This window comes from Dermacentor silvarum, chromosome 1 (genome assembly GCF_013339745.2).
Source record: "Dermacentor silvarum isolate Dsil-2018 chromosome 1, BIME_Dsil_1.4, whole genome shotgun sequence".
Lineage (NCBI taxonomy): Eukaryota > Metazoa > Arthropoda > Arachnida > Ixodida > Ixodidae > Dermacentor > Dermacentor silvarum.
Genome location: NC_051154.1, coordinates 68,588,635 through 68,616,245, shown reverse-complemented (window position 1 = coordinate 68,616,245; position 27,611 = coordinate 68,588,635). Strand labels below are relative to the sequence as shown.

The window sequence follows — 27,611 nt, the reverse complement described above, 5'->3', positions numbered from 1 at the left end:
CACAGCAGGTGCCACACTCAAACTACAAAGCAGAGTGTATCTTGTGGTTAAGAGGCATCAATAAAAATCCTCGTATGTGAACAACAGCCAATGGTCACACTGAATACAGTAGGACCTTGTTAATACGTAACCTGGCGAGAATGCGGCATAACTACAAATTTGTGTCTTTTATGTGCCCCACTACCAACAAAGAAAGACACCACAGTATATGTTATTTAAATATGCACCGAGAGGGTTCTCCACCCCGAAAGCGATGCGATAAGGACAGGCAATACCAAGCAGCATATTGAAACTCTGGTAGGGGGGAGCATGGCAGCAGAGCAGATGATGTAACGATTCGTCGAGCCTTCCCCCATGCATCTGTATACATGTTTGTGCAACAATCTACTGTGTGACAGCCAGTGGTACTTTGAAAAACGGTACCTGCTCCCATGTGGTGGCTATCAACCAGTTTGGTTAATTATGCGCAGCACGTCGCCTACTAAACACACACTGCTCTTTTGCCGGGATGCTTGTTGTACACATTCGTGTGAGCATCTATGTTTTTGTGCCTATGACAATCCTGGTTGGGTACTCAGTACACGACTGTGGACGACAGACTGACCATGCATTTGGGTTATTTGGGTAGCACGCTTCCAAAGCAACTAGGTACTACACTCCATGCGCTGCCAAGCAGATAAGTGATCCTATGGCGATAGGGTTGGCGGGGATAGGTCATACAGGTGCACCGTCAGTAGCTATGTTTTTTGCCGAGGCCGCCACCATGCCTCCCGTGCCTTTACGATGTTTATATAGTATGTATAGACGTCACCACACTCGCATCCAAGCCACAGTCATTGGTAGACTGGTCTATGCACTTCCTGGAATAGCAGATCTTTTCAGCGGTGGAAGTAGCCAAGGATGTTTTGGACAAGCTCTGGGAGCAGCAAATTAGCCATTTTGGCGCATGTCTGGAGTAGAACTGCCCGGTTCAGAGCAGTAGATGCTATGCGTTTTGGAGCAGCTTCATAAAGCTCAACATAAGTGAAATACAGGCAGACTGAGAAAAGATGATCTTCATTTGAGTTCGTTTAACAGATGTATGAAAATACATACCGGCTGTGCCATATAAATGTGTCCAATAAAGAAAAAGTAATGGAGGACTTTACTCACTCTGTTGATGGGTGTAGTTCACGCTAGTCATAATTATTTATTTTTCTGCACAAATAAGTATATCATACTTCATGTTTAAATATCAGTTATATTAAGTAATTTAATTGATAATACGTCAATGTAAAGGTTTGATGGGTGTCAAGAAATGACGAATAACTGATTTTAAAACGAACTCGGCTTTTTGCTGTGGCCTTTTTTTTTGACAAAAAAAATTAATAAAGAGCGCATAAAACTTTTAAAATGGCATGTGATGACACACACACGTGCCAAACCTTGTCCTCTAGTACAGTGTGCATCTTACACATGTTCGAACCATGACTAAGTGTTTGACGAGGACCGAAGATACATGCTGTTACTGGCGTGATGGGAAAAGAGAGCGGCCGCTCATTCCCAGTGTTGAACTAGGCTCGTAGGTGATGAGGTTTACATTTGAGACCATTGCAATCTCGGGCAAGTGAACTCATTAGAGAGCTTTAGAATAGGGGCCCAACACGTTTTGGGGCCCCAAAGAAATAGCATCAAAGCCATTGCGCATGCACTAGAAGCAAACAGTGCTTGGGTTTTGCGTCGGGCACGCTATTTCACTGATTTAGCGGGAGCCCCAAAAGCTGCCCCAAAAGCTTTGCATCAACAAACATGACAGCGCCTATCGAAGCGACGGCTTGAACTGAGCACCAAACTGGGCTCGATTCATGGTAAGGCGTGAAGTTCGTAAGCTAGGAGAAGTGACTGTGGTTATCGCTTTTTCTCAACTAATGTGTGTAATGAAGATTGATTCATTCGACGCCGCTGACTCCGAATTCGATTTGCGATTTCATGGCTTGTAGGCTTAACATGGGTAAGGCTGGTCAAGGCTGGTAAAGTTGGTTACTCAAAATTAAGTGCTACAAATCGCTTGCTGCTAATAGAATAACCTCTAAATTGTAATTAAACACAAAAACACAAAGTCGGAATTACTCTTGTCATAAAATGGTATAGTTTATTTCATTATTTATAATAGTTTTTCTTTGACACAGTAGTGGTGCTGCAAGTGCAAGACGCTATTCACAAATGCAAAGCCCTATTCTAAAACTCTTCACCCCTGCATGCCCCAACGCTAACACCCGCAAAGCTCTTTGGGGCCCCGAACTATTGGGGCCCCTATTCTAAAACTCTCTATAAAAGCAGCATATAAAAAAAAAAAATCAAACAAAACATTTTGTGGAATTTCTTTGATGCCAGAAAAAAAGATAATTAGAAATTTAACTTCAGGGGTTTTACGTGCAAAAGCCATGATCTGATTGTAAGGCACACTCTAGTGAGGGACTCCGGCTTAATTTTGACTACCAGGTTTTTTTTTTAATGTGCGAGCGTTTCTTGCATTTTGCCCCCATCAAAATGTGGCTGCTGCAGCCAGGATTGAACCCGTGATCTCGAGCTTAGCAGCAGAACGCTACAGCCAATGGACTACTGCAGCGGGTAAGAAAACAGGACAGCACAAGGCCTATAGGCTGCTTTACACGCCGTTATTGGTCATTTCTCGACATCTTTCAGAACTATTGCAGTGATACCAGATCAGTAGAGTAGGTTAATAAAGGTTAGTTCGTACTTATTTGTGCACAATTAAAAAATACCCATAACTAGCATGAATCATGTCCATCAAGATAGAGTGATCGCCATTTGCATAAATCATTCTTAATTTTTATTCATGGCGACATTTTGTTTGGACAGCCGTTATTGACACATTCGCAGAATAAATGAGAAGTTACTTTGTCAGCATGTGTGCTAGTTTTCCACATCCCTCGCAGAGAAAGAACGCATAATTTATGACAAAGATATACAGGGGGAGAAGTGCACTGGCTTTTCGCTCTGCATAGACATCGGATATTATGGGCTATACAGTTGCAGACCAATTTTCAGACAAACTTGAACTTAATCACGCCATGGGCCCCAAAGTATAATGGTGACCGATACTTTCGCTGTTGACCTAGAGTTTATCGAATTTAAATAGACTCGATTTGCACAAGTCGCATCGTGAACATTGTTGCTGCGAACGGAGTTTCTGCCATTTGTGTTTTCTCAAGCTCTTTACAACCGCCATTTGGCTGCTAAGGATGACTAAAACCATGACTAAAACTGAAACTTTAGATCGCTGGCTCGCGTTCTGCCTCTGCAAAAGTTTGATTTAGCATGTTACGGTTGTGCAGAAAATGGAGTAGACAGAATTCAAAGTTAGGTGACAATCACTGTTGCGACTGGAGATTTGTAACCGACAAGTTTAACGAGAGCAAGCAGTTGTTTCCTCACCATGCGACACTATCCAATCGATGACCAGACGTGGTACGCATGGGTGAAATAGATTTGGGACATTATATGCACGGTGTTCGCCATTAATTAACACATATTTCAACATAGGCAAAACAAGCGAGCCCTAAAATGAAGCAGTATAACTAAACTGGTGAGCTACGTGCTGCACAGATTGTATACTACTTCTTCACTCAACTGACAGTCAGTGCAGTGACAGAGTGCCAGTGACAACTAAAGAGAGCCTGCTGAAAGCATGTTTAGCAGGTCCACATAGTACACGAATGCGTAAGATGCATAAGTATTATAAACATGTGCAATACATTCCCCCTTTTCCCCGCAGCCAAGTCACAATGCACCACCTAACAACCACACTAAATCTGATTTCTTAGGCTTGGAGTCTAGGGCTAAACAATAACCAATGCACGGCGATGGCCATGTGGTTGCCTGTGGATGCGCACATCCAGCTAAATTTAACGATTTCACTTGATATTTCTGCCTTGGAACTGGCTGGCACAGCTCAAAGGTTTGGTGCAGGATGGAGCAGAACTTCCACCCCTATTTGCGACAAAGTGCAGCGGCAGCCACACCATGATTTGAGATGGCATAGTTTCTACGAGACAAAAAGTGGCCGTGGCACTCACTAATTGGTAGGCATACAACAACCCACAATGGCTTAAAGGGGCCCTGAACCACCCCTTGGGCTTGGTGAAATAACATAGTCCGCGGGTAGCATACGCTGTTATGAACATCTCAGCCAAGTTCAGCTGTCGTACGTGGTCCATGGAGCTCACAAGCAGAGCGGAAGTCACCTTTCTCTCAAAGGCTCTCCTTTCAAAAGACCCCATGATCCTTGCTCTTTTCTGTGTGCTTTATTTCGTAACAAAACACACTCCTATACACAACTACTATTGGTCGCTGCGGTCGGCTACACCGTGGCCGCCGCGAGGTGTCGCCACAAGTCCACTGGCTAAGCGCACTGCGGCTCGGTGAGGACAACCACGTTTGGCTAACGTTTAGCGCTATGTAAGCACCAAAATCGCAAGTCCAAAATGAAATTTGAACTGCGCGCAATGGTGACATTATGAGGCGGAGCGTTGTGGCCCCGCCCCACTCCGTCGTAGCCTTCACAGTGCAAGGCATTGAAGGAGGAAGGGAAGCACAGTGGAGGCCTTGTTTGATTGCCAATAACTCTGCTTCTGCTGAATGCATTGAAGTACTTTTTGCAGCAAAGTGATTCTGAAATAGCCTATTTTCACTTCAAATGTCTTTCTCCACTTCAATAAAAAGTGGTTCAGGGCCCCTTTAAGCAGCCTGCCAATACATTAGTTTCTACTGAGACTGACTGGGTCAGGGATTCATCACAACTACTTTTTAACCATAAGTACTTTTCAAAGGGTATGTATAAACAAGGTGTTACTGTATATGTCAATGACTTAATGCAACATTATCTTCTGCAGTGCTTAGTGACTGGCATTCGGAGGCGTTACACTGCACTACTCAGCCCAGAAGTCACTCTGCCTTGTCCACAGTGGCTCACTATCAACGCCTCTTAGCTCATGAGTGCATGCCTGCCTCTTCTTTCGACCACAAATGGCACTATAGTTTTGAGAGGATGAGAAAAATTTGAGCATTTACATTCCTTTCTTGCACCTTATTTTTTTTGCTAATAGCACAGACTGGATGCAAATTATTCAAATCTTGCATAAATGTAGGAGGATGTGAAAGGTTGAGTTTCTTAGTACAGTTTGGCAGAGCAATCACATCACTGTAACTACTAAAGTAAGCAACACGCTATAAGTTAATTCTTTTCCTTTTTCTTTCAGTGAGAAAGAGGCAAATTTGACGCTCCTGTTATTCATGATGAAGGGAAAGTGGAAGGAAGGACAATATACAATCAGATCTTAATACACAATCCTTGCATGACACATGCAGCAAGTTATGGCAACAGTGGTCCTGCCTTCCACTTTCATGGGTATTCATGCATTGTCAGCTACAAGGCTTAGGGGGCAGATTAAATGAAAAAAACTGAGCTGTTTCGCTATGCAGCCTGTACAACAGCGCAGCACTGCTGGTCAGACTTACTGCAAACTGCAGCCCTGTTTCCGAGGCTGCATGCCCACGCTTGATGGATTTACCGCAGGCCTGCACAGCATAAATATTTGTCTTAAATGATGACACCACATGAAAAATGGCCTTAGGAAAAGGCAAACAGATGTTTGTATGTGCAAATTTTACCAGACTTTCTTTTTCCGGCCCAATTCTTTATGTTACTAAGAAATTTCTGAAGATTTAGGCACTTGACTCACGAAACATTTTCTCTGTTCTTAAGCAGATATTAAGCAAAATAGGAGACCACATACCTCAAGTTCTGCGTACTTGCACTTGAAATAGTCAGTAAAAAAATCAGTGGGCTTCCATCCAGCGGCCCGCAGTTCAATCAGCTCAAGAAACCTCAAGCGGCCCATTACTTCTAGCCTGTCGTCACGGGACGCATTACGTAGAGTGACAAAGTAACAGTCCAATTGATCTGGGGAGAAGGGGAAAAAAAAACACATCAGCTAGTACGTACAGGATTCTGATTAGCATGTGGAAGTAGCCCTCCAGGATTTACAGCACCTGCTAACAGAATAGTATAGGCATGTAGCACATGTTAGTTCCAAAAAAATGTCACAGTTTCGCCCTAAGGGCGAAGCAATGAATGCGATAGCAACACAGCAATGTCATACGAAGTAAGGTGAGCGGCCTTGGTAGCAATATGAATTGTAGTAAACATGAGCTGATTAAGTAAGAAGGTGTGCTGCGGCGTAAGTAGACCGACATGAAGAGAGACTCGATGACCACGAGAAGGCGTGTGTGAAACGGTGGTGTTGATGAGAAGCGCTTACCGTGGGCAGCGCGTGCGAAGGGACACACCTGTAGTGCTGCACTGCCGATCCGGGCAGCATTGCATGTGTAGCGTGCGTTGGAAAATGTGGCCCGACTATTACTAACTGAATGAACAAGCGTGGTGTGAGCGCACACAAACAAACACGAATAGATCACACTGAATGACTGCAGACGACTGTCAAAACGCTGGCAGCAAGCATACGCCGCAGCGGGCGAAGGTATGTGCGGTCTATCGCTTCAACGGAAACTGAGCGGCGAATGCACGGCGCATAAAGGTCAGAGCCATGTGGAGATAAGAGACGATGCGGACGAGCGACGAGCGCGGTTGTTGGCAGAGTAGAAGTGCCCCCCCCCGCTCCCTCCGGTGCTGGCTTCCTGCTTCGTTGCTTGCGCGTGGGAGATGAGTGCGTTCGCTCTCCGTGATAGCGCGCGTCCCCGCACGCTTCCGCTCGGGCATACGGCGCGCGGCGAAGATTTTATCTATAGGGAACCTCACGGCGACGCCGACGGCAGAAATCCGGCTGAGGTGTCCATATAATTGCTATCGCAATAAAATGACGTTACAGACAAAGAAGATTTTTTTCAGCAACACATTATTTGTGACTACAGTTCCCATAATTTAAATGACATGGTTTAGTGGGCTAATTAACGATGTTAGGGAACATTTAAATCCCTGAACTGAAGGTGGTCCATAACACTCGTCCATAAAGAGATACCTAAGGACAAGCACGAATCAGAGATTATCATCAGCATCATATTTCATGTCCACTTGCAGGTCAATGGCTACTTCAATTAATCTCCAATTAGCACTGGCACTATGCAAATTTCCTAATCTCATCCCACCACCTAATCAGTGTTCGTAACTTAGCGTAAAATTCACTAAATCGAGCTAATTTTTAGTCCAACTTTGCCTTAAAGGGTCCCTGAAACGGTTCGGCCAAATTTTGTAGACGCGTAGGGTACAGCTACAGTAAAACATTGGCGTCACAATTTAAGTGAAGCTTCTCATATTAAGAGAGCTACGGACAATTACAAGTTACCCTCCTCCCTAGCCATGCATTTCCTCCTCAACTCGTTCGCCAAGTGATCGGGCTAAGCTCCGCCTTCGCTGGCTCTACGTCATGTTGCGACGTATTGTCGCCTATTTCCGGTTGTCTTGGAGCAAGCGCGCAAAGGCTCTCCAACCTCTCCGCTAGCCAGCCGGCTGTTGATCCCCAGCGAGAGCGACCAAGCAGCGTGCGTTGCGAGCGTTCTGTCGCAGCGCCGAGCGTGTCCAGTATTCCGGTAACCACAGGCGAGCTGGGTGTTTTGACGGATAGCCAGAGGCATAAACTAAAGCCCCTCCATACCGCTGTGATGAAGGAGCTTCGTAGACGTACGTGAGCGGCCTGATCGGCATGCGCGGTCCAGCCATCTGGTGGCGCAGAGCTTAACCAGCCAAATACAGAGCCAATATTCCTGTAACCAAGTGTGAAACATTTTAAACATGACAATGCGTTCAAGATTATGCTCCTGCCAAAAGTTTGAGCCAGCAGCAAAGTAGAAAAAACTTGGTTACTGCCATACTAGCTGTGTGTTTGCTTGAGCTTTCTGCCGCCAGGTGGCTGCACCGTGCAAGCAGTTCACTTTTGCGCCTCCGTTCATCACGTAAAACGTGGCAAAGCGGGCAGTACACTTGCACTTGCGTTTACCTGAATACCGGACACGCTAAACTCTATTGTGGCAAACCTTCGACGTGATGCAACGGCCGCAAATGCATAGATGCTGGCGCCGTTTGGATTGGTTTGAATACCGAAAGTCCGATGCGCTGCAGCCACTCCGCTCGTTAGCAGGGAAGAAGTTTGGGCGTGTTGATGGGTCATTGTAATCTTAACTGGGATTCATAGCGCTAAAACGACACAAGGACGAGGAATTCTTCCTCGTCCTTGTGTCGTTTTAGCGCTATGAATCCCAGTTAAGATTACAACACTCCGCTCGACTGCTGCCTTGCAGTGGGGCACGATGTCGCAGTTTGACATGTCGCCAATCGCTACGTTTGCAGCCCACAACGCAACAAGGGCGAACCATGGTGCTCGCGAAAAGAAAGAACAAGACCAACACTGACCGTGCAGCTCTCATCAACACGGAGCACGTTTTAACACAAGCAGACGACACTTGCTCTGGGCAGGAAGTGCTTTTAGTGTAGTGATACATGTCCTTGTGCATTCTGTTTCTGTTACTTTCTTCTTATAGAAACAAATTAACTAACATCTAAACTATTATGAACATTTGCTGACCATAATGTTGGAAAAAATATTGATGATGCGCCCGCAGCCAATCGGATCGCTGGCCCAGTGACGTGTTATGGGCAAATCGCGTCACTTGGGCACAAAACTCAGCCGATTGGCATGCTGTGATCGGTAGCGATGTACCTTTTTAAAACCTTATAATAAATTAAACGCTTTATGTGGAGCACTTAGATGCGTCAATTAATGTTCAGAAGGGCCTACACTAACGACTCAGTACGTTTGCACAAAATCTTTTGAGGGTCCCTTTAAACTCCTTACATGACTTTGGCTAAGTGCACTGCCTTGCTCCAATCCCATTTCAAGAGGGCTACATGTGCTTCCATTTGTCACTACTTCTCAAGACATACTGAGAGCTTGTCAGTGAGCCATCTAAATGCATCGAAGCTGCTTTTCTAGGCAAAACAAAAGCTTGAGATCTAATATCGTTTTAGAAAATCAGGGTTGTCTTCCCTAGGAAGAGAATGTGTAGGAACAAGTAAAACATAAAAGACAAAATTCTGAACATTATCATCATTTAAGGACTTTTTGATAAAAATGGAGTGCTTTGGGCTGCAAACTGGCAACTTTAATCAAAAAAACATTACCAACACTGCACCTAATCTTATACAATCTGCGATTCCTTTCGCATTACCATTCTGTTAACTAGTAATAGACCAGTACCTTCTGCCCTACACATTACATGACCAGCCCAACTTTACCTCTCCCTCTTGATCTTAAGTAGCATCATCTACACCTACCTGCTCTCAAATACATTGTGCCACCTTCTTGTGTCTGAACATTAGGACTATCATTTTTCGTTACGTTGCTCAATGTGCGGTCCTCAGCTGTTTCTGAAGCTTCTCTGTAATCATCTAAACTTACTTGCTATGTGATCATCACATCCAGTGTCAATAATCTAACTTCATGTTTGAAGCTAAGCACATATTTTGAGCTGGTTGCATCAAAAGCTGATGCAACTAATTTGTTGTACTCTAGCGAAACTCAAGCTTGATATTGTAATTAGGGTTGACAGCTAAAAAAAAAATTGTGTCAGAGTTCCTTTCAGCTTTAGATATCAAGCTTTAACTAGAAATGGTTCACACTTATAAGCAGCATGGCAGAGAGAAGAGTCAAGAAGTAATTACAGTAAAGGGTTGTGCAATTTTGAAGCCTAATTATCTGGAAGGAATGCACACTGTACAGCCTCCCGCATTTTTAGCTATATCGCGCAAGAACATTATACAGTATAGACCACTTATAACGTAACCGCTTATAGTGCAGGACCGGATATAGTGCGGTCTTTCCAGACTCCTGTTAATTTTCCCATAGCACTCCATGTATACACGTATCGCTTATAGTGCAGTTGCGGGAAACGAAATACCGGTTACAGTGCGGCTGCCTGGGAGTACGGCAGTCAACGGAGACGGCGAACACTCACCTCAAACGGGCGCCCCAAGGAGTGCTCGAGGAAGAGAGACGAAGTGGAGGAGAGGGGCACGTGGTGCGAACGAACAGCCAGTGAGGCTAAACCAGAATCTTGAGTGCGAGTCGTGAAATATCACGGCGCGCATAGTGAGCGAGGGCCACGAAACTGCCAACGCCGGCCAACGCGCGCTTCACGATAACGGCAGTAAACGAAACTTCAGGGAGCGGGCGGCGTCGGCACAGCACAGCGAAGGGCGGACGCGGAGACCGTGGAATGTGAGGGAGGAGGGCGACAGGGAATTGGATTTCGCCTCGGCGACTCCGCTGCTTCAGTGGCTCCGCTCGCCCTCCCTCGTAGCTCCCTCACTTTCGACTGTCACCGTGCGCGCCCGCCGGCTGGCCCGGCTCCAGCTCCCCAAAGTTTCGTTTTCTGCCGTTATCGGGAAGCGGGCGTTTGCCGGCGTGGGCAGTTTCGTTGGCCGGCCTGGGACAGCGCCGCTGCTTCCCGCTTCGCCGTAGCCGCAGCGTGCAAGGTCAACACGTGACTAGAAAGTAGAGAAAGCATAAAGGAGAAAGAAGGGTGCACTGCCATTTTTTACGTGTGGCTACGGTAGCGTGGCTGAGACGTCGGCACGTACACGCATGTTCTGGCGCAATGCAGAATCGGCGACCTTGCCATTTGAGAGAGGGTGAAACTTCCGCCGCGTTTTTTTTTGTTGTTGTTGTTCGCGCGCGACATTGAGGGGTCTTCTCCTAAGCTTTTACTCTATGGCGGTGCTGGAGCAATGCCGGTCGGAGGCGCCGCCGCGTGATTTGGTTCGAATTAACGAGATTCGCCTGTATATTGAATGCAAACGTTCTAGCCGCATTCCTCGACTGTCGCATACGCGTGGCGGCTCGGTGCACATGTTTTGCATATGTGCGGGCCTTGAAAATTGTTGCTTTGGTTATAGTGCGGTACCGCTTATAGTGCAGATATCAACTCCGGTGACTTACGTTATAAGCGGTCTACACTGTAATATGGTCGTACGTCGTCTTGAAGGGAACATCACATTAGACGACTCTTGCACAGGAACAGGAAAATGCTTAGCGCATTTGAGAGTACTTCCGGTCTCGCTGATTATCGCCGCTTAAAGGAGCTAAAATGACGCGTGATGGAAGCTTGCGCGATATAGCAAAAAATGCAGGAGGCTGTACTCCTGTGGAAAACTGCCGCAAGTTCCTAACGATGGTGCAGCAGAGATAAATAATGTTAGTCTTTCAGAAACAAGTTATTCACACCTCCATACAACAAGTTTGCTGATAATCAGTGATAAATTCACTAGGTGCCAGTCACTAATTACCTTGATAATTATTAACTTTAAGAGACACATCGCAATTGCAGAATTGAAGACAGCCACTACTAAAAGCATTTCCATTAATTAAGTAGGAACCTAGAGACTAGCCCTTGTCACAATAAAGCCTTTCCTGAAATTTTCAGCAAATGCACTGGGGTTACACTTAATAGTCTCCTGCAAAACTTACCTGTACTTCTGGAAGAAGCTATGTGCAATGCCAATGTATTTTACCACACTTCTTTAGGGTGGATATCGCATAACAAGTACTTGACGCAGGAGATTCTAGCCAGTGAACATGCTTTTCACAATGAAGATACACCTAGTCTCTGCAATAACCAGCTGGAAAGCCTTATACCCCCCGACACACAGGCAAAAGTAATGTCCTTTCCAGCAAACCCCTTTTGTTACTCTGAAGGACCCTTTGCAGAAAGGAGTTGCGCCGATGACACACGGCATCGCACTAACTTCTTGAGGTGGTTCCTCAGACGAACGCGAAAAAAAAAAAAGTGTTTGTTAAAGCAGCACGAGAGAAAACATTTACAAAAAGCTGCGCAAGTAGATTGCATTTAGTGATTGTAGAACCTAAAAACATTTTTTCCCCATTTTTGATGATAATGCGCGTATTCGGAATTCAACATGGCGGCGCTAGCGATGTGGTGCGAGCGTTTGAGAGTATAGCTAGAGTAAATCTTTACTGTTTGACAAATCGCATTACCGCTCAAGATTAATACATTTTCCAAGGTAAAAAAAAAATACTTACGGGGCACCATAGTTGTGTAACACATTTTTGTTTATTGATGAGTTGTGCACTCTGTATGCGAGACTACACCTTTCCGCTCGAAAAGTAGATGCCTGATCTGTTCCTTTGCCGGGAGGGAGATACTCCTTTGTCGTGCGTCACTGCTATTGAACGCTTTTCCAGTAGATGTCCCCTTACCTAAAGGACTTTAGAGTGCCCGTGTGTCAGGGGTATTAGACTTGCTAAGAGCACTAAACACCTTTGCTGACATTTACAACAGCTGACACCTGTTACTAAATCACTACTTGGGAAACTTCAGCCAACCATCCAGAAAAGTTCATACCTTTGAAGCAAGATTCCATGGAAGGTCCCTTTAGTTTAAGCAGATCATAGACGTTGGCAATTAGAGTCAATATGGTTGCGTCGTAGTTTCCATTGTTCAATGAGACGTGAAGTGTTTCAATCTCATTAAGCACATCTTCATCACTTACAGTGCACTGTGCTGTAAATAAATAATTCATTAGAAAGCTTTTAGTTTGCAGAGCAGTAAAAGGCACACGTGGATGGCAGTAATTCATCAACATAAACAAAATATATACCATGTTTACCCACACCCAATGAGGCTTTTGGTACAATCATAGAGGGCTGCACTGCTCAGTGGTGGTCCAGCCAGTTTAAGAATTAAAGCAATTTTTGGAGCAGGAAAAAAACTGTTTTGTAGCAATTTAGGAGCAGCCACATTAGCATTTTGTAGCAATTCTGTAGCACATAATTTTGCGTTTTGGATCAGTTGGAGCAGGAGAAAAGCAAGTGCATGACATTTGGCACAGCTTATTACTACTACACAATTTTTAAGTACTTCTTTAGAGAAAATGGACACAAGCAAGACAGACTGATGCAGCCATTTAGCTCGCGTGCCCAGAGCAGAAAACATTCCAAACAGACTTTATTTGCCTATGTAAATAGCACTTGTAGGCTCTCGAGAATAGTTTTACGCAATCAGACATAATACAAAAGCGACTAGAAATGAAAACAATTTTGTGCAACAACAATGCCTAGCCGCGGGCTCGAGGAGTCGACCCTCGATGTGCTCAGTCGTGCAGTTCCAAGCCGATGCGCGAAATGTCTAGCCGCAGGCTCGAGGAGTCTATGCTCGATGTGCTTAGTCGCGCAGTCCCAGATGTCCGATCGAGGATTGCGTGCGTGAAGCTTGGTAGCGAAGTCTGCGTTACCCATGCTTGAAATGCTTAGCCGCGGGTCTGTCCACAAACGGAGGGATCGGCCATGCTACCGCGTTGTCTGCCTAGCGCCCAAGGCAAAGAAGGTGCTTTGGCACAAGTTGCACTTCGGTGGGCGCAGTCAAGTAGAATTGTAGCAAAATGGCGCAACTGGACCACCACTGCACTGGTGGGCCTTTTTGCACCCTGTTTTCATAATGCAAGTGTAAGACCAGAAGCTGGCAATACTGCGAGGTGGTTTTTAAAGTGTTTAAAGTACTGTAGAATGCCTTTATAACAAAGTGCTTGGGGCCTCCGAAATCATTTGTTACACAGGTCATTTCATTGTAAAGGTCGATTACCAGTTCCTCTCTTACCATGCAATTTATTATTCTCTTCCACGCTTTTACGCATATACCAATCATACGAGCCCTCTTCGCAAGTACACCTACCCCCTCCAGTTTTCTCTGCTGTCACCCTCCTATTTATTTTTCGTTTCTTTTTTCCCCTCCTTTTTTCATTTTTTTTTTCTTTAGAGACCCACACCAACACATTCCAAAGTTCCAGACACCGGATACCTTTTTTGGCACCTCGACCACACATGGTAGCGCCACTTCTGTATACCTATGACGACGCCTACGCTTAACAACTGAGGCTAATGTCCCTTGAAGGATAAAGCTGCTGCCTTCCAACTACCCTATCCCTTTCCCCCAGACTCCGTGTCGCCATCTTAACACCTTGCATTGCTGCTGCACTACTGAAGTCATTCTTTCAATTCATGTGTTTTTGTTATTCACACATTGACTGGTTGACCAGCTCTTCTAAAACCACAAACGCACACCGCCTACGACACCTTTGAAGGCTCCCTAACCTCTCGCTCCCCCAAAACCCTCCTATGTCATTCTTCTTTTCCTTTTCCTTCTTTTCTTTTTTTTCCCCTTGCCATCTTCCCACTCTCCCGCTCTTGTCCCCTTGTCTAATGGCGAATTCCATTGGGAGAACACGAGCAGGGCGCCGCGCAGTGCGGAGTCGAGTGGCAGCGCAGTGAGAGCAGGGACACTCGACCCACCACTGAAATACGGCGTGCATTTGGAGAGCAGGTGGGAGGGGGACGTGTGAGGAGAGATGTACCATGTGACTAAATCAATCGACGTCCCAGCATTCTCTGCAGGCAAGCGGCAAAACACGCATGACCGTCTTGTGATCTTTCAGGCGTAACGCTGTCACCGTTTGCAGCCACATACTATATACTTTTGTGCAGCGCCGACGCATCCCACAACGTTTCCACCTACAAAGAGCATCTGAAACTGCAACTTGAACCTGAAGTTGAGCTCCAGCAGCTTTCGCTGCTGTCACCGTCGAGCATCTCAAGCACTTCAGCAACGCGAAGACGCTTTGCTGCCACTGTCCCCCGCGCATCCGACGAGAAGTAAGGCTGACTAGAAATGCCAGGATCTGCCACTAAATCACTGCAAAGCTCGCTTGCATGCTCGCTCGTATCACTGACGTCAAAATCACTGGGGCCAAAACACCAACTACGCTTGGCTGCCGCCATTCCCACCGCGCGCGTCGGCTGAAGCAAAATAAAAAGAAGTGAGGAGGCTATGAGGGTTTAAGCCACGTGACTTTCTCCGTACTTCGCTTTTCAGGGGAGAGCAGTCCAGACTGCTTCTGGCTGCTCTCGACGTAGCGAAACTGCTCTTGTTCTACCACTGGATGACGGCTCTCACATTCCTGTTCGACAACTGAAACGAGCACTTTCAGCGTGCTTTTGAGTGCTCCTGTTCTCCCAATGGAATTCACCATAAGAAACACACCTAGAGACATCAAACGACCGTGCTCATTTTCTTTTCAGTCTCTTCCTTTACAGCCAGCCACCACCAACAACGACCGCACGTGATGTCCCTCTAATAACCCGTTGAAACTAACCTGCAAAGGATGACCAGGCTGCCTTTGACAAGATAGGTCCTCCTATCGAAACGTTGGCCGGCCTTTCTGAGGCACCTTATCCCTGTTCATTACCTTTATACCATGACAGCTAATAATAGAACCGAGACAGAATTAGTCCTTCATAATGCAGCTGATTTCATTGTAGAGGGGTTCATTGTAGTGGTGCCCAACTATACATTCAAAACTAGGAATAATGCATGTGCATATAACATGACAGAGTCAACCTCTGCCTTTGCACTGCCATAAGTGTTTGGAACGTCACAGTAAATACAGAAGGTAGACAAAGACAAAGGAGGCCCATGAAGTATATGCATCTATATACAGGTAATTACACTTAAAGGGACAGAATAATGGCAGGGGTGTGTGAATATTCGAAATTTAGAATATGAATCAAACAATCATTGCTATCCAATTCATATTTGATTCAAGAATTCACTATTTGAAGTTGTTTAATATTCATTCCATTCCAATAATATATTCGTTCCATTCTAATATCATTCCATTCAGATCATTTTTGATCTGATGATTTTAGAGTTTGTGTAAACTTGATTCTTCCTTGTATTATTATTAACAAAGTGCTTTATGTTCTGTATAATTGTATGCTCTTTATACTATGTTAAATTTTGAAGCTCCCCTTACCCAATGCCCATTCTTTGGGCCTGTAAGTTATTTTGAATAAATAAATGAATACATTAATAATATAAGGGACAACAGCAGTTGTAGATGATATGGTGTTTTTGGCACAAGTGCCAAATATGGCCTAAGAGCACCAACAACAGTTGTAGTCTACAGGCTGAAACACTGATGCAAGTAAAAATTGTGCCGAATGATTCTGTTGCAGGAGAGCCACAGTCGTTGCGCAGAGGCATCCGTTCCTGAGCGAACGCACGAGGCAGGTAACTTTTGCAAAAGTTCAAGCTGTTCTACAGGAATATCTTGATTTTTGGCACCTTAATACGAATTTCTTGTCCCAAATTAGGCTATGAAACACCATATTTGCATCCCTTTAAAAAATTATGCTGGTCTGTAGGATCCCATTTCTCTCCTTCAACAAACAACCCTCCAAGTGCATCTGGTGATGGACACGCTGTTTTCGTTACAGTACAATGTGATGGTGCACCAGATAACAAAAGCAGTTGTTTCTTGTTTACAAGATCCTCAGTTGACCAGTACCATTGTGTTGAGGAGTACTGCAGAATGACTGTGTGTGGCTAGATCCGAAGCTTTCCTTCAGCCCTTGCCTCACACAGAGCGTACCCCCACAGTGCATGTACCAAATAATGTCAATACCATTTATATATATATATATATATATATATATATATATTTTACCAGACGGAGTCCACACAAACTTAATATTTCGATCAATATATAAATGAGAAAGTACTATACAATATTCGATTCGACATTCAAAGGTAACTTTTCGCTAATATATGTTCCTGATTTGATTTGCAAATTTCACTATGCAAACACCCCTAAATAATGGTAAACAAGGTATTCAGAAATACTGCTGCTGAGAAGTTCTGAAGGAAATGAAAAATGGCAATACTAGTGATGCATATGCAAGACAAGGACAGAAGCCCATGAATATAGACACTTTGTTTTTACACTCCTAACATTTCATCTTGTTTATGCTATGCTAGTATTATACGATAGTATAACAATAAGACCATATCACAACCTTAGAAAGGTAACAAATGCTTCTACATATGCATTTCTTCACATCTTGAATTCACAGCCTGGAAGTGAAATGCAATGACATGTAGGTAAAACATAAACCTGAACATCATACCCCCTCCCCCCTCACTTAGTGGTTAGAAATATACAGCGGAGTACACACTGAACAAACTACAACAAACATATGCCCACCTGCGCATTTTTTGACATCCTTTTCAGCCTAGCACACCGTATTTTTTCCAAGGAAACAGGGCCCATTGGGTCAAGACTACAATGATGGTACCTTATTTATTTTTTTACCTCGCTATTGATTAACGTGACTGATTGGGCTAGTTAGTGTTGAAATCTTGTGTGAAAGCGTGAAACATTTGATAGCAAGACAGGAACACAAATGTATTTGTGTTCCTATCTTGTTGTCAAACATTTTGCACTTTCACATAAGGTTCATCTTTTGAAATACACGATGGGTGCGCTCTTTTCTGAATACTATCATATTTCTTACACAAGAACATTTCCCAAATTGCCTGCAGTATGCCATTTCCAAGTTTGCCATGACGATATTCATTATGGTAGCTCAGCTCTTCCAAACACAACCAAGAACTTGCCTGAATGCATGGTGCAGGTGAGAAATTGACTACATTTTAAAGCAAAGCTCTTTTTGTGAACCCTTCTGGCCTTTGCTGACATGGCTGCTGCTGTTTTGCTGAATAGCTCAGACACAGAAAATAAATGATTACATGTCCAATGGTGAGACTGAACCTAGGTCTCTTGGCACAACAGCCTGGTGCTCTAAACCTTAGACCCCAATAGCATGCACACTTCTCCTGTACCAACGGTAACTAGCTCTTCGAGATGATTGGCTTGTGCACTATGTCGTATAGTACATGCAAAAGCATGTGCACACATGAAAGTTTTCATTTTCATAAGGACAGAGACGCAGGAATTCAACAGGTAAATCGACAGCATTACCCCCATCTTTCATGTTGTGTCTGTATATACCTCTGCTCACCATCCTTCCCTTGACAAACATCAAACATTGCCTTTGTCCTATTGACATCACTGCGTCATCTCAGTGTGCATTAGCATGAACTGCTGTTTGCATTTGGGCATAGCTTGTGAATGGCACAGCGCATAACCAAACATTGCAAGACATCAAATTTGCGACCTGTGCAGATATTACACATTGCATAGGATGACAATACACTTGCATGCAATGCATTTAGTTTCTTTGGCATTTTATTAACCGCTTCAAGAAAGCTTTGCTTCACATTTCAACAGCTGCATTTGATCTGCAGAAATTCTTGTTTTATAGTTAAGTACTGTAGCTTTTTAGTTAATTTGCAATAATTTGGCAGTGATTACTTACCATTTGTGTCAAGTAGCATAGTGACACTCTCTGCAGGACTGAGAAGAGATGATGGAGACTTGTCTGAATCGGAGTTTGACCGCAGTGGACGAGGACGTTCAAGTTTACGCACACTTTTAGTGCTTTTTGTTGACATTTTGTTCGAAATAAAGTACCTAGAAAGAACCAGACATTAAAAAATCAAATGATGCTGAACAACACGGACTAATGTGGAACCTGGACAAAGACAACTCTGTAGGAAGACTTCAATACAAATCAGCAACTTTAGAAGACCTTCTCTGCTTTCCGTGGCAGATTTCAGATAATCAAAACCCTTATCTTGCTTACCTAAGCGAAACAAAAAAGACTCCTCATCTGATGAGTAGCATGTAGGATCACCGTGACCCCAAGAGCCTTCAAAACTAAAAAATATATGATAAAGACCAAACCTGCCAACAAGTCTCAACAAGGAGTTTTAGGTTACACACACCCAAATTGGGGGACGCAAACTGCGGGATAAACAAAAGAACACAAGAGGAGTACAAAGAATGCAGGCAAGGCATGGGGCTTTGGGTATGCAAGGACACTTGGGTGCACTATTTCTAAAACTCCCTAATATTAAGACTGCATTTATGACCCAGACCCGACCAAACGTTCTAGCGTAGCCAACGAAAAAGGAGTGATCTAGCGGTGCAAACTGACCACCTACTACCAACAAACCTGCCAAACAGCACCCAAGAGCTAGCCCATAAGGGGTGCACTGGCTGCACCCTGACAGAGGACGTGTTGGCCAAGTGGGTTTTTTTTCCAAGATGCCCGCACCATAATGCCTTGGATTACAATAGCATGGAGCTGGAAAACTCCAGCATAGTAGTTGGCGAAGCCGAAGACTCAAGAGGACTGTGATGCTCCGCCCCTTCTACAATAGTCACCTGCTAAACGTGCCAAACAGGTGCTCAACCAATAACTAAGCATGTTGTGGGAGTGCCCCAACTACGAAAAACTTGGAGTATGCTTAAGCCTCGCCTTTAAAAGTGGAACGTGATAGCGTTATTGGATGCCGTTGACGCCGACACCATATTTTCTGCGTCATGGGGCCCAATCAAAATTTAGAAAGGCTCGGTTTTCAAAATTCCCCTCAACGTTGCTTAGAACCAAGGTACAGCGAAACACCATCAGAATTGGAGGACGTTTAAGCTTCGCCTTTAAGAGTGGAACGCGATAGCATCCAAAGATCCCTGGCCGCTTATCATAATTTTTTCTCGTATATTCAAATTACAATCCGACGCTTTCACGTCTGTATGTTGTGGTTAAGTCGTACTTTGATTTTTCTGACGGATTTTACGTTGAGAAATTCAATTTTTGTTCAGTAAAGCCTTGCGCCATGCGGAGGGCCCGCCCGGTCGGGGTGGTTCGGGATGATGTGGTTCGGCACGATTATTTCCGCCAGACGCCGATGCTTAACGCCAACAACGACACCGGATTTTCTATCGCATTAAAACAGCTGGCAGAGATACCTCGAGCAGCAGGTTAGGACCTTCAATGACCAGACAACACCCAAGAACAATGGGTAATCCCACGTGACGCTGCTTGCATGTGAGGCAGCAATTGACCATTTTCTGTAACCTTCCCTTTTCCCTCCTCCTTACCACGCCACCCTATATTGGTCTTTCTGCCACTCCTCTATGTAAAGATTTATTATCATCATTTATACAGATGATTTGCAACAAAATTGCTGCCCTACTTTAACTAAATGAGAATAAGAAGAAACTATACAAACATACCATTAAACGACACTGAACATGCCAGACTGGCATGACTGACTAGAGAGTTTTGACATGGTGCTCCTCGAAAATTGCAGGATTTCAGCTTCAAAGATGACGTCTGTGACCAAATAAATCACAATTTGCTGCTAGTTTAGTAAAGTAATACCGCTGTAATAAGTAAAGTAATAATAACCACTGAAATGTGTGTACCTAACTTGCCCCTTTGTGCAAGCTCGCAGAAGAAGTCAATATGGCTTACAGGTTTCAATGATCTTTGATTTCAATGGTTCTTGAAAGTATGCCTGGCACTGTGGTATAAGTTGTTGAGCAAGTTGGTGCATGTTCATAAATAAAGTGAGCATTCATCTTGTTATCTCTCATCTTTGACCTTTTTTGGTGCTTTTTTTTTCCCTATTGCTGCTATTTCTTTTAAATGCAAACTGCAGTAAAACTTTAAAACATGTAAAAAGCCTAGTTTCAGAAAGTGCAGTTATACAGCATCCTTCTTCCAAAATTTAGATATGAAATTGGGCGGATGAAGGGAAGCTGCCATTTCAACTATTGGGAAATGTAGAACGAACACTGAGAACCTGCATGGCTCCTCAGCTTGACCTCTGCGATTAGGTGGCACCCATGGCACGCTGAAAATCTTGGAGGACATGATCTGGAACTGCAGTCATTCGTTAACCACTAAGTGCATCTGCTTTCTGCTTAGGTGCTACTTAAAGGCTGTTGAAAAGAAAATTATAGAATTACTAACAAAAAAAGATTGAATTCTGGGGTTTTACGTGCCAAAACCTCGATGATTATGAGGCACACCGTAGTGGAGGACTCCAGGTTAATTTTGACCACCCTGGGTACAACATGCACCAAAATCTAAGTACACAAGTGTTCTTGCATTTCACCCCCAGCGATTGAAACCACAACTTTGAGCTTAGCAGCGCAGTGCCATAGACATAGGGCTACTGCAGCAGGTTAGGTAATAACCAGCTTTACAGTTTTGCCAAGATTGCTGCAATAATATATACTAAATTTACGCAAAGTGAAATTTCACTGCAGTTGGCCCTAATGGTCACAAGTGCAGGATTACATAGCAGAAATACTGGAGAAATTTTGATTAAAACATCTGTAGGGCTGTTAACTTTAGCTAGTAAACCTATTGTTACGCGCTATACTGAGCATGGAAGAATGAGCCAAAAGAACGGTGAAGACATGATCTGGGCAACGCTCGTGTTGTTTTTCTGCCATCTTGGCTGCAGCTGTCTCTCTCAGTATATATCTTGTAAATATAATTTTCCTATCCCTTCTTGCTACTCTCATCCCCGTGGCAATATTAAAGGAACACTACGGAGAAACAGTAAGTTAAGCAGATTCATAAATTACACTTCTAGGTCACTGAAAATGTCAGTTTTACCACATGCAAAGAGTTGGTAAGTCAATAAAGGTGCGAAAATAAAATATCTTGAAGTGCCTGCAGTGCTGCCTGCAACATCCCAGATTTGGATAAGGCCTGCTTGGGACTAATTAACATGTCAATAAGACATTACATATTGCATTATAAAGGAACCAAGGACGCAACCTAGTTAACTTTCTCTGCACAAAACAGTCCAATAAATGCTAAAATACTTTCATATCAGTGACGTAGATGATGTACCAATACTGTCGTTCACACAATATTTAAAAAGGGAAACTTTGGCCCTTATTTTCTCAGCTAGCAAAGTACACTTCTGGCCAAATAAATGAAAACTGAGTCCCTTAAAAGAATACCTCAAAATTATAAACAGATTTAGGTGTGCACCTCTATAGTGTTCCCTAAAGAGGACAATGCAAGCGCTATACACAGACCATGATAGGATAAAGTGTGGGGCACGTGCAATTGCTGCACTGATGCAAATCAGTTACCAGAGTTACCAATTTTTTTCAAAAGGTTGTGGACTTCTCACACAGAGAAAAGAAAAATTATTAATTTAAAATTGTTGCCTCCTCTGTCCCCTTAAATGCTCACATTGTGGCCCCACCACTATTATGAAAATGATGTATGCATATAACAGAGCTCCCCTTCACTGCAGTGGAAATATGTAATGCAGAAGGCATGGCCAGAGTTTGCGGTAGAGTGACTAAGTTCGTTATAAGGAGGCAATAACTCTGCGACCGTCTGGTTACTATCTAAGTTTCCATTAAACTCTGAACAGTTGGTGTACATATGCACTATCAAATACCTTAACAGAATACCACTGGAATCGTGTCTGCTTTTTTTGTCAGATGATTTATGTCGTTTCTATGTGGTGCAGTGCAAAACAGACCAGGACACAAGTATTCAGAAACACACACCACAAGTGCTGTATGGTTTTGCATTCTTGTGTTCTTGTCTGTTCTGTGCTCTAAACCAAATAATGTTCAACCAACAAGCACGCTGGCTCATGGGGCTGTATTCTGAAACGTTCCACTTCCGGCAATATTTCTCTTTTCACTTTCAGGCGCACGTTGATTGGCTGGTTGAGCAAAATTGAATAACATCGGGCTCAACCAGCCAATGAACTCGTCCAATTTTGCTAAAACAGCCAATCAGCGCACGCCTGAAAGCGAAAGGCGAAATATTGCCGAAGTGGAACGTTTCAGAATACATCCCATGTTGTATGTGTGTGCATGTGCACACTTGCATTGTGTGAAGTGTGGACAATAGTTGCACCTCACGCACTCGCTCCCATTCTTTCAATGATAGCTCAAATAAAGCCTAAAGTCAGCACACACACAAAAAAAAAAAAAAAACTATACAAATAAGCCGAACCCCCGTAGTGGAATCAGATCTATAGTACCTAAACCTCGGTTCTCATTTATACGGCTCCTTCACGTGCCGAGCACACAAATATAGCCAGCGATGATGGGGACATGTAAAAGACATAGCGTAAAATCGCCCAACGAGGAGCAGATGACCAACTCAGTGTGAAAGTCAATATACACAAATACTTTAGTGCGGTTTGCCTGTTTGCAACTTATTTGCTAAAAGCTCGGCTGCATCTTTTATGGGCAATGCTACACGAGGGAACTGACAATTTTAATACGATTGTCACACGGCGCATTTTAGATCATAATCGAGCCCGATCGGAATCAAACTTCTCGACAGCGATTGGTTCCCTTCCGCAGCTTGCGCAAAGACGCCAATCGTGATCGAAAATGAACCATGTGAAACACCTCGCATAAGCCCGACTCAATTACTTTTGACGAAGAGGAATTAGCCAACCTATGTTGAGGTGCACTCGAAGTTATACGGCGTTTTCTGGCGAACAGGGAGGCTGCAAGTAGTACTACAAGACAAGGCGCTTACCAAAAAGTATTTCCTTCGTTCAAGACAGCACTGCAATAAAAATTTAGGCTTAAGTCCACTGACAGTATCTGCTGTACGACCAACGGCGTTGGTACGACTTGCGGCGTTACAGAAGCTAGCGTCGAAGCTTGAAATTATAACTCCCCTGGCGTAATTGTATTATTATTGGGAGATTTCCTACTGCATAAATTTATAGGTAGCCTGCGCATGTCAGGGAGGCAAACAAGCACCAGTGAAAACAAAACCCTTCCCACAGCAAAACATTACTTATTTTCTTTAGTTCACTGATAAAAAGTGCCAGATCCACAGAGCAAAACAGCCATGCATGTCAAAGTCTTGAACTAGTTATAGACACACTGCGTATTATCGGTCGTTGACTCGTGTATATCTTGACACAATTCAAGCGCCGGCCGCCGTGGCTTGTATGAGGCAGACAAGACCATGTCACTAAGCGAAAAACAAAAGGTTAAACAATTCATACCTTCCCAAAGGTACTGTAAACGAAGAACTCAATCCTAACGTGGGGAATGGATGACAAGATGGGCGCTTTTCTATTTTTCTTCGTGTCTTGTAGCTGTGCTTGTAGTTTCTTCCAGCAGTTTGCGGCGGACTAGTACCCAGCAGCGCCTACCGCAGAACACCTATACTCCAGACCTGCACAGATAACCAGATAACCGACTTTTATGGGAGTCGCCTGCGCCCACTCTCGTTCAACCGTTGGCCGTTGGGGTCGCTTTTATGAGCTGTTCGTCTGCTACTCTACGGTGGACTGGGGCGGCTGTGGTGTTGTGACGAACTGCTCGCATAGTTGATGATCTTTGAGAACACAGTGACAGTGATGTCACAAGGATTTGATCGGTCACTTGGCTCCAAAAATTGGCTGCCCGAACCTGAAAAATGCCGGTTGGTGTAGTCCGCCGCTCTCAAAAATACCGTTAAATAGCCGCTCCTATTGCCTTTTTCACGCAGTAACAAACCGCACAGCTCTTGCACAAGAAGTCACAGTGTTTATAGAGTTTGTAAAGTTCACAGCAGTTTCATTGTTTAAAATGTAAAGTTCGCTTCTGCGCTTTTTAGAAACTGAAACCACCGTAGTACGTTCGAGGACAGAAATTGATTACCACTCATTTTCAACCTCTAAAAGTTCCCCGTGAGTGTGTCGTGAGTGTAAAAAGAGAATTACACATACAGCTTCACTTTTATACGTATCTTTTGCACCACCGTTATGCTGCCGCCGTACCACGCAGAAAAGCTAGCTTTGCAGTTTGTCACGGAACGTACCGTGACACTAGGCCTGCAGTGCAGTACGTTTTAAAGCACTGGGACACCCTTTGCAAGCTTTCAACGCACCTAGACATCAAACAATATTTAAAAAAGTATGCACACCTTTCCTTAAAACAGTCTTGATCAATAATTTTTGCGCACATGGGCGCAGGAATTACTTGCCAAAACTTTGAACAGATTATCTGCCTGCCTAAATGGGAGCACGAGCGTTGGAACAGATCACGGAAGCAGACGACAGCGAACGGGTTATAACTAGCGCCACTCTGCCCATACGTTCTGTCCCTAGCGGCAAAACAGGTTGAGCTAGATCATGCGTGCTGGAGAAGGGACATCTGTGCAGGTCTGGAGTTCAGACAGAAACAAGTCAGCTGGGCGGCGCTGACTGTGCTGCTGTGGATGAAAACGAAACTGACAAAATGGTGGTGATGATCATGTATGTAATCGGGTTTTACTACATCTATTGCAGTCTATCATTTTGCCTATATACCTCGCTTTTGTATTCTTTCTCTTTTTTCCCCCTAGAACCTGCGTGTGGCCAGCGTCTCTTGGTGTGGTGTGAACACAATGCTTGTGTCGTCGCCCAATTAACAAAAATTTGTCGCAGTTTCACCCGAAAGATGAAGTACCAATTGCGATAGCAAATTAGTAGAGAGCTATACGGAGTAAGGATAGTAGTTTTATCAGCTGTATAAACTTGGACATGCAGCAGCACCACCAACGCGCAGAACTCTTGTCGACGCCGTCGGCGTTTTGCCGGCGTTCGCACCGAACGCGTGCGGCGTTTTTATAAAAATACGTATTTGGTGCCACAGCTAAACGTCGCCTCCCCTCCTTCCCTCCCGTACCCCCCCAGCCTTTCGCGCGACGGAAAAAGTTGCGTTTCCTCTCTATATATGGAAAGGAGGAAAGAGACGCTTAATTCTGCAGCCCTTCAGGGAGCACGGCGCAGAACGCGCGTTTGCTCTCCGACGTGCGTTCGCTCCCCGTGAAAGCGCGCGTCCCTCGCGCCCTTTCACTCGCACATACAGCGTCCGGAGCGCAGCGATGAAGCCCTCCTCGGCCTGCAGAGGCCAGAAAGCGCCAGCCTTGGAGTCGCACTGCTGTCTACCCGGCTGACAGCGCTGCAGGACGCAGGCCACCCGGTGTCCCTGCACTGGATCCCCGCCCACGTAGGGATCCCGGGCAACGAGGCAGCCGACACCCTGGCGAAGGACGCCCACCACACCACTGTGCCCCTCAGTCGGGCCGTGACGGAGGGCGACTTCACTGGACTGAGGCTGCGGCGACACCTGGCGACCCACCACCCAGACAAAAGGGTGGCACTGGGATGCCCCCCACGACCACTCCCCCAGCGAGGCCTGGCTCGCAGGGAGACCTCGCTCCTTCTCCGGCTCCGCATCGGCTGCAGCTGGACGGCAGCACGCAGCTACCGACTGGGACGAGCGACGTCCCCGGCCTGCAGCTCCTGCGGGGAGCCGGAGACGATCGAACATCTCCTGCTGGCCTGCCCGGCGTACCTCCAGCAGCGGGGCCCACTCCTGCAGGAGTTCCGCCGCCTGGGCCTCCCCTCTGGCAAGGAGGAAGATCTCCTCTTCCCCGGCCGACACCACCTTTCTGCACTTCGAGGCGTCGTGGAGTTCCTTGACTCGTCAGGGCTCTCCGCACGCCTCTAAGGACATTTCTACAAGCGGGAAGGCCTCACGGCCTCCCACCCCACCCCGGGCCTGACCGGCCTGGCACAACACCCCTGCAGACTCTGCAGCACACCAAGGCCTTCCATCTCGGCCTGATACGTGCCGCCTATGCCTGCCGGTTTTGCTTCGCCCAGCCATGGCGACTCCACTCTATCCCTTCTTTCGCTCCCACTTACCCCTCCCCGTTGGCGCTGAGCCGTGCTCCCTCAAGGGCTGCAGAAGATAGCGCCAACCTTTCCCTTTCCCTCAAGAACCACTTATCAGCGATGATTTCATTGCCGTTGACGTCATACGGAACCTCACGGCGACACCGACGCTCGGCGACGCCGACGGCAGAAATCTGCTTTGGAGTGTCCATATAATTGCTATCGCAATAAAATAAAGTTGTTTCCTCCTCCTCCTTGTGTCGTCGCATGGGATCCAAGATTGGGCGGCGCGCGCTGTCGACAGCGTGTCGCTTAATATCGGAGGCTATAATCGACTGCTTGGTCGTCCGTGTTTTTTTGCGCGCTTACTACTCGTTGTTTTTTTAAAGTAGAAAAAAAAAGAAAAAAGAAAGAAAAAAAACATATGAAGTAACAGACATTGAACCTAAAGAAAACATAGAGGAAATTAATTGTTAGAAATAACATGGTAAAGGGAACTTAGGCTGACGAAAAGACAACCCGCCGCAGGTGAAGATCCTACTACCCTCATCTACCTAATTCCGCCTGCGGTTCTTTTCCTATTAAGCCATCCCCGCGCCCACGTTTATGAATATATACGTATATTTATTGTATACTAATCTCTTTATGGCTTCTCAAGGAAAATAATGAGTTTGACCGAAATCCTGGGTGCTCTAATGGCGACAGTTATCACGAGAAAGGCAAAACCATTCATTTGCCAATGATGAGGAAACCCTTAACGGACGTCGAACTTAACGTGCCTTCAGTGAATCTTTGTTTAGAATTGTGTTCTGCACACTGAAGCAATCAATCTACATATGGAGCCAGGTGGCGCAGCGTGTTCAGAAAGAAGCGCGAGAGGGGAGCCAGGTTGCCGCGTTCCTGATTGGCACGCACCGGCGCGCCATGTATTTCGGAGGCCACGCGCAGGCTTCGCGGCGGCTCCGCTAGATGACGCTGGGTGTTGTCAGGCAGACGCGAAAGAGGAGTCCCGCTGCGGTACACGCCTCATACATAATTCGTTTCGATGGTGGCAATACGTATTGTCGCTATAGTGATTCAATGCTAAACGCCTTACCATCGACAGTCACCGTAAG

At 45.2% G+C, this 27,611-nt stretch overlaps 1 protein-coding gene across 5 annotated transcripts in view; it reads right to left on the bottom strand.

Moving 5' to 3' along the window:
- LOC119465137 (uncharacterized) overlaps window positions 1-24,048 on the bottom strand; it is a 106,657-nt gene extending 82,609 nt beyond the window's left edge. For 2 of the 5 annotated variants that reach the window (XM_037725948.2, XM_049669193.1), the window contains exons 1-5: window positions 23,854-24,048; window positions 18,303-18,457; window positions 12,436-12,594; window positions 5,799-5,965; window positions 5,521-5,580 (exon numbers count right to left, since the gene is read on the bottom strand). In XM_037725948.2, coding sequence (XP_037581876.1) covers window positions 5,521-5,580; window positions 5,799-5,965; window positions 12,436-12,594; window positions 18,303-18,438 — 522 coding nt within the window. In that variant the 5' untranslated portion in view covers window positions 18,439-18,457; window positions 23,854-24,048. The remainder of the gene's footprint in view (window positions 1-5,520; window positions 5,581-5,798; window positions 5,966-12,435; window positions 12,595-18,302; window positions 18,458-23,853) is intronic. The other 3 variants (XM_049669189.1, XM_037725959.2, XM_049669185.1) reach the window with 3 other exon arrangements.
- Window positions 24,049-27,611: the final 3,563 nt, after the last annotated feature.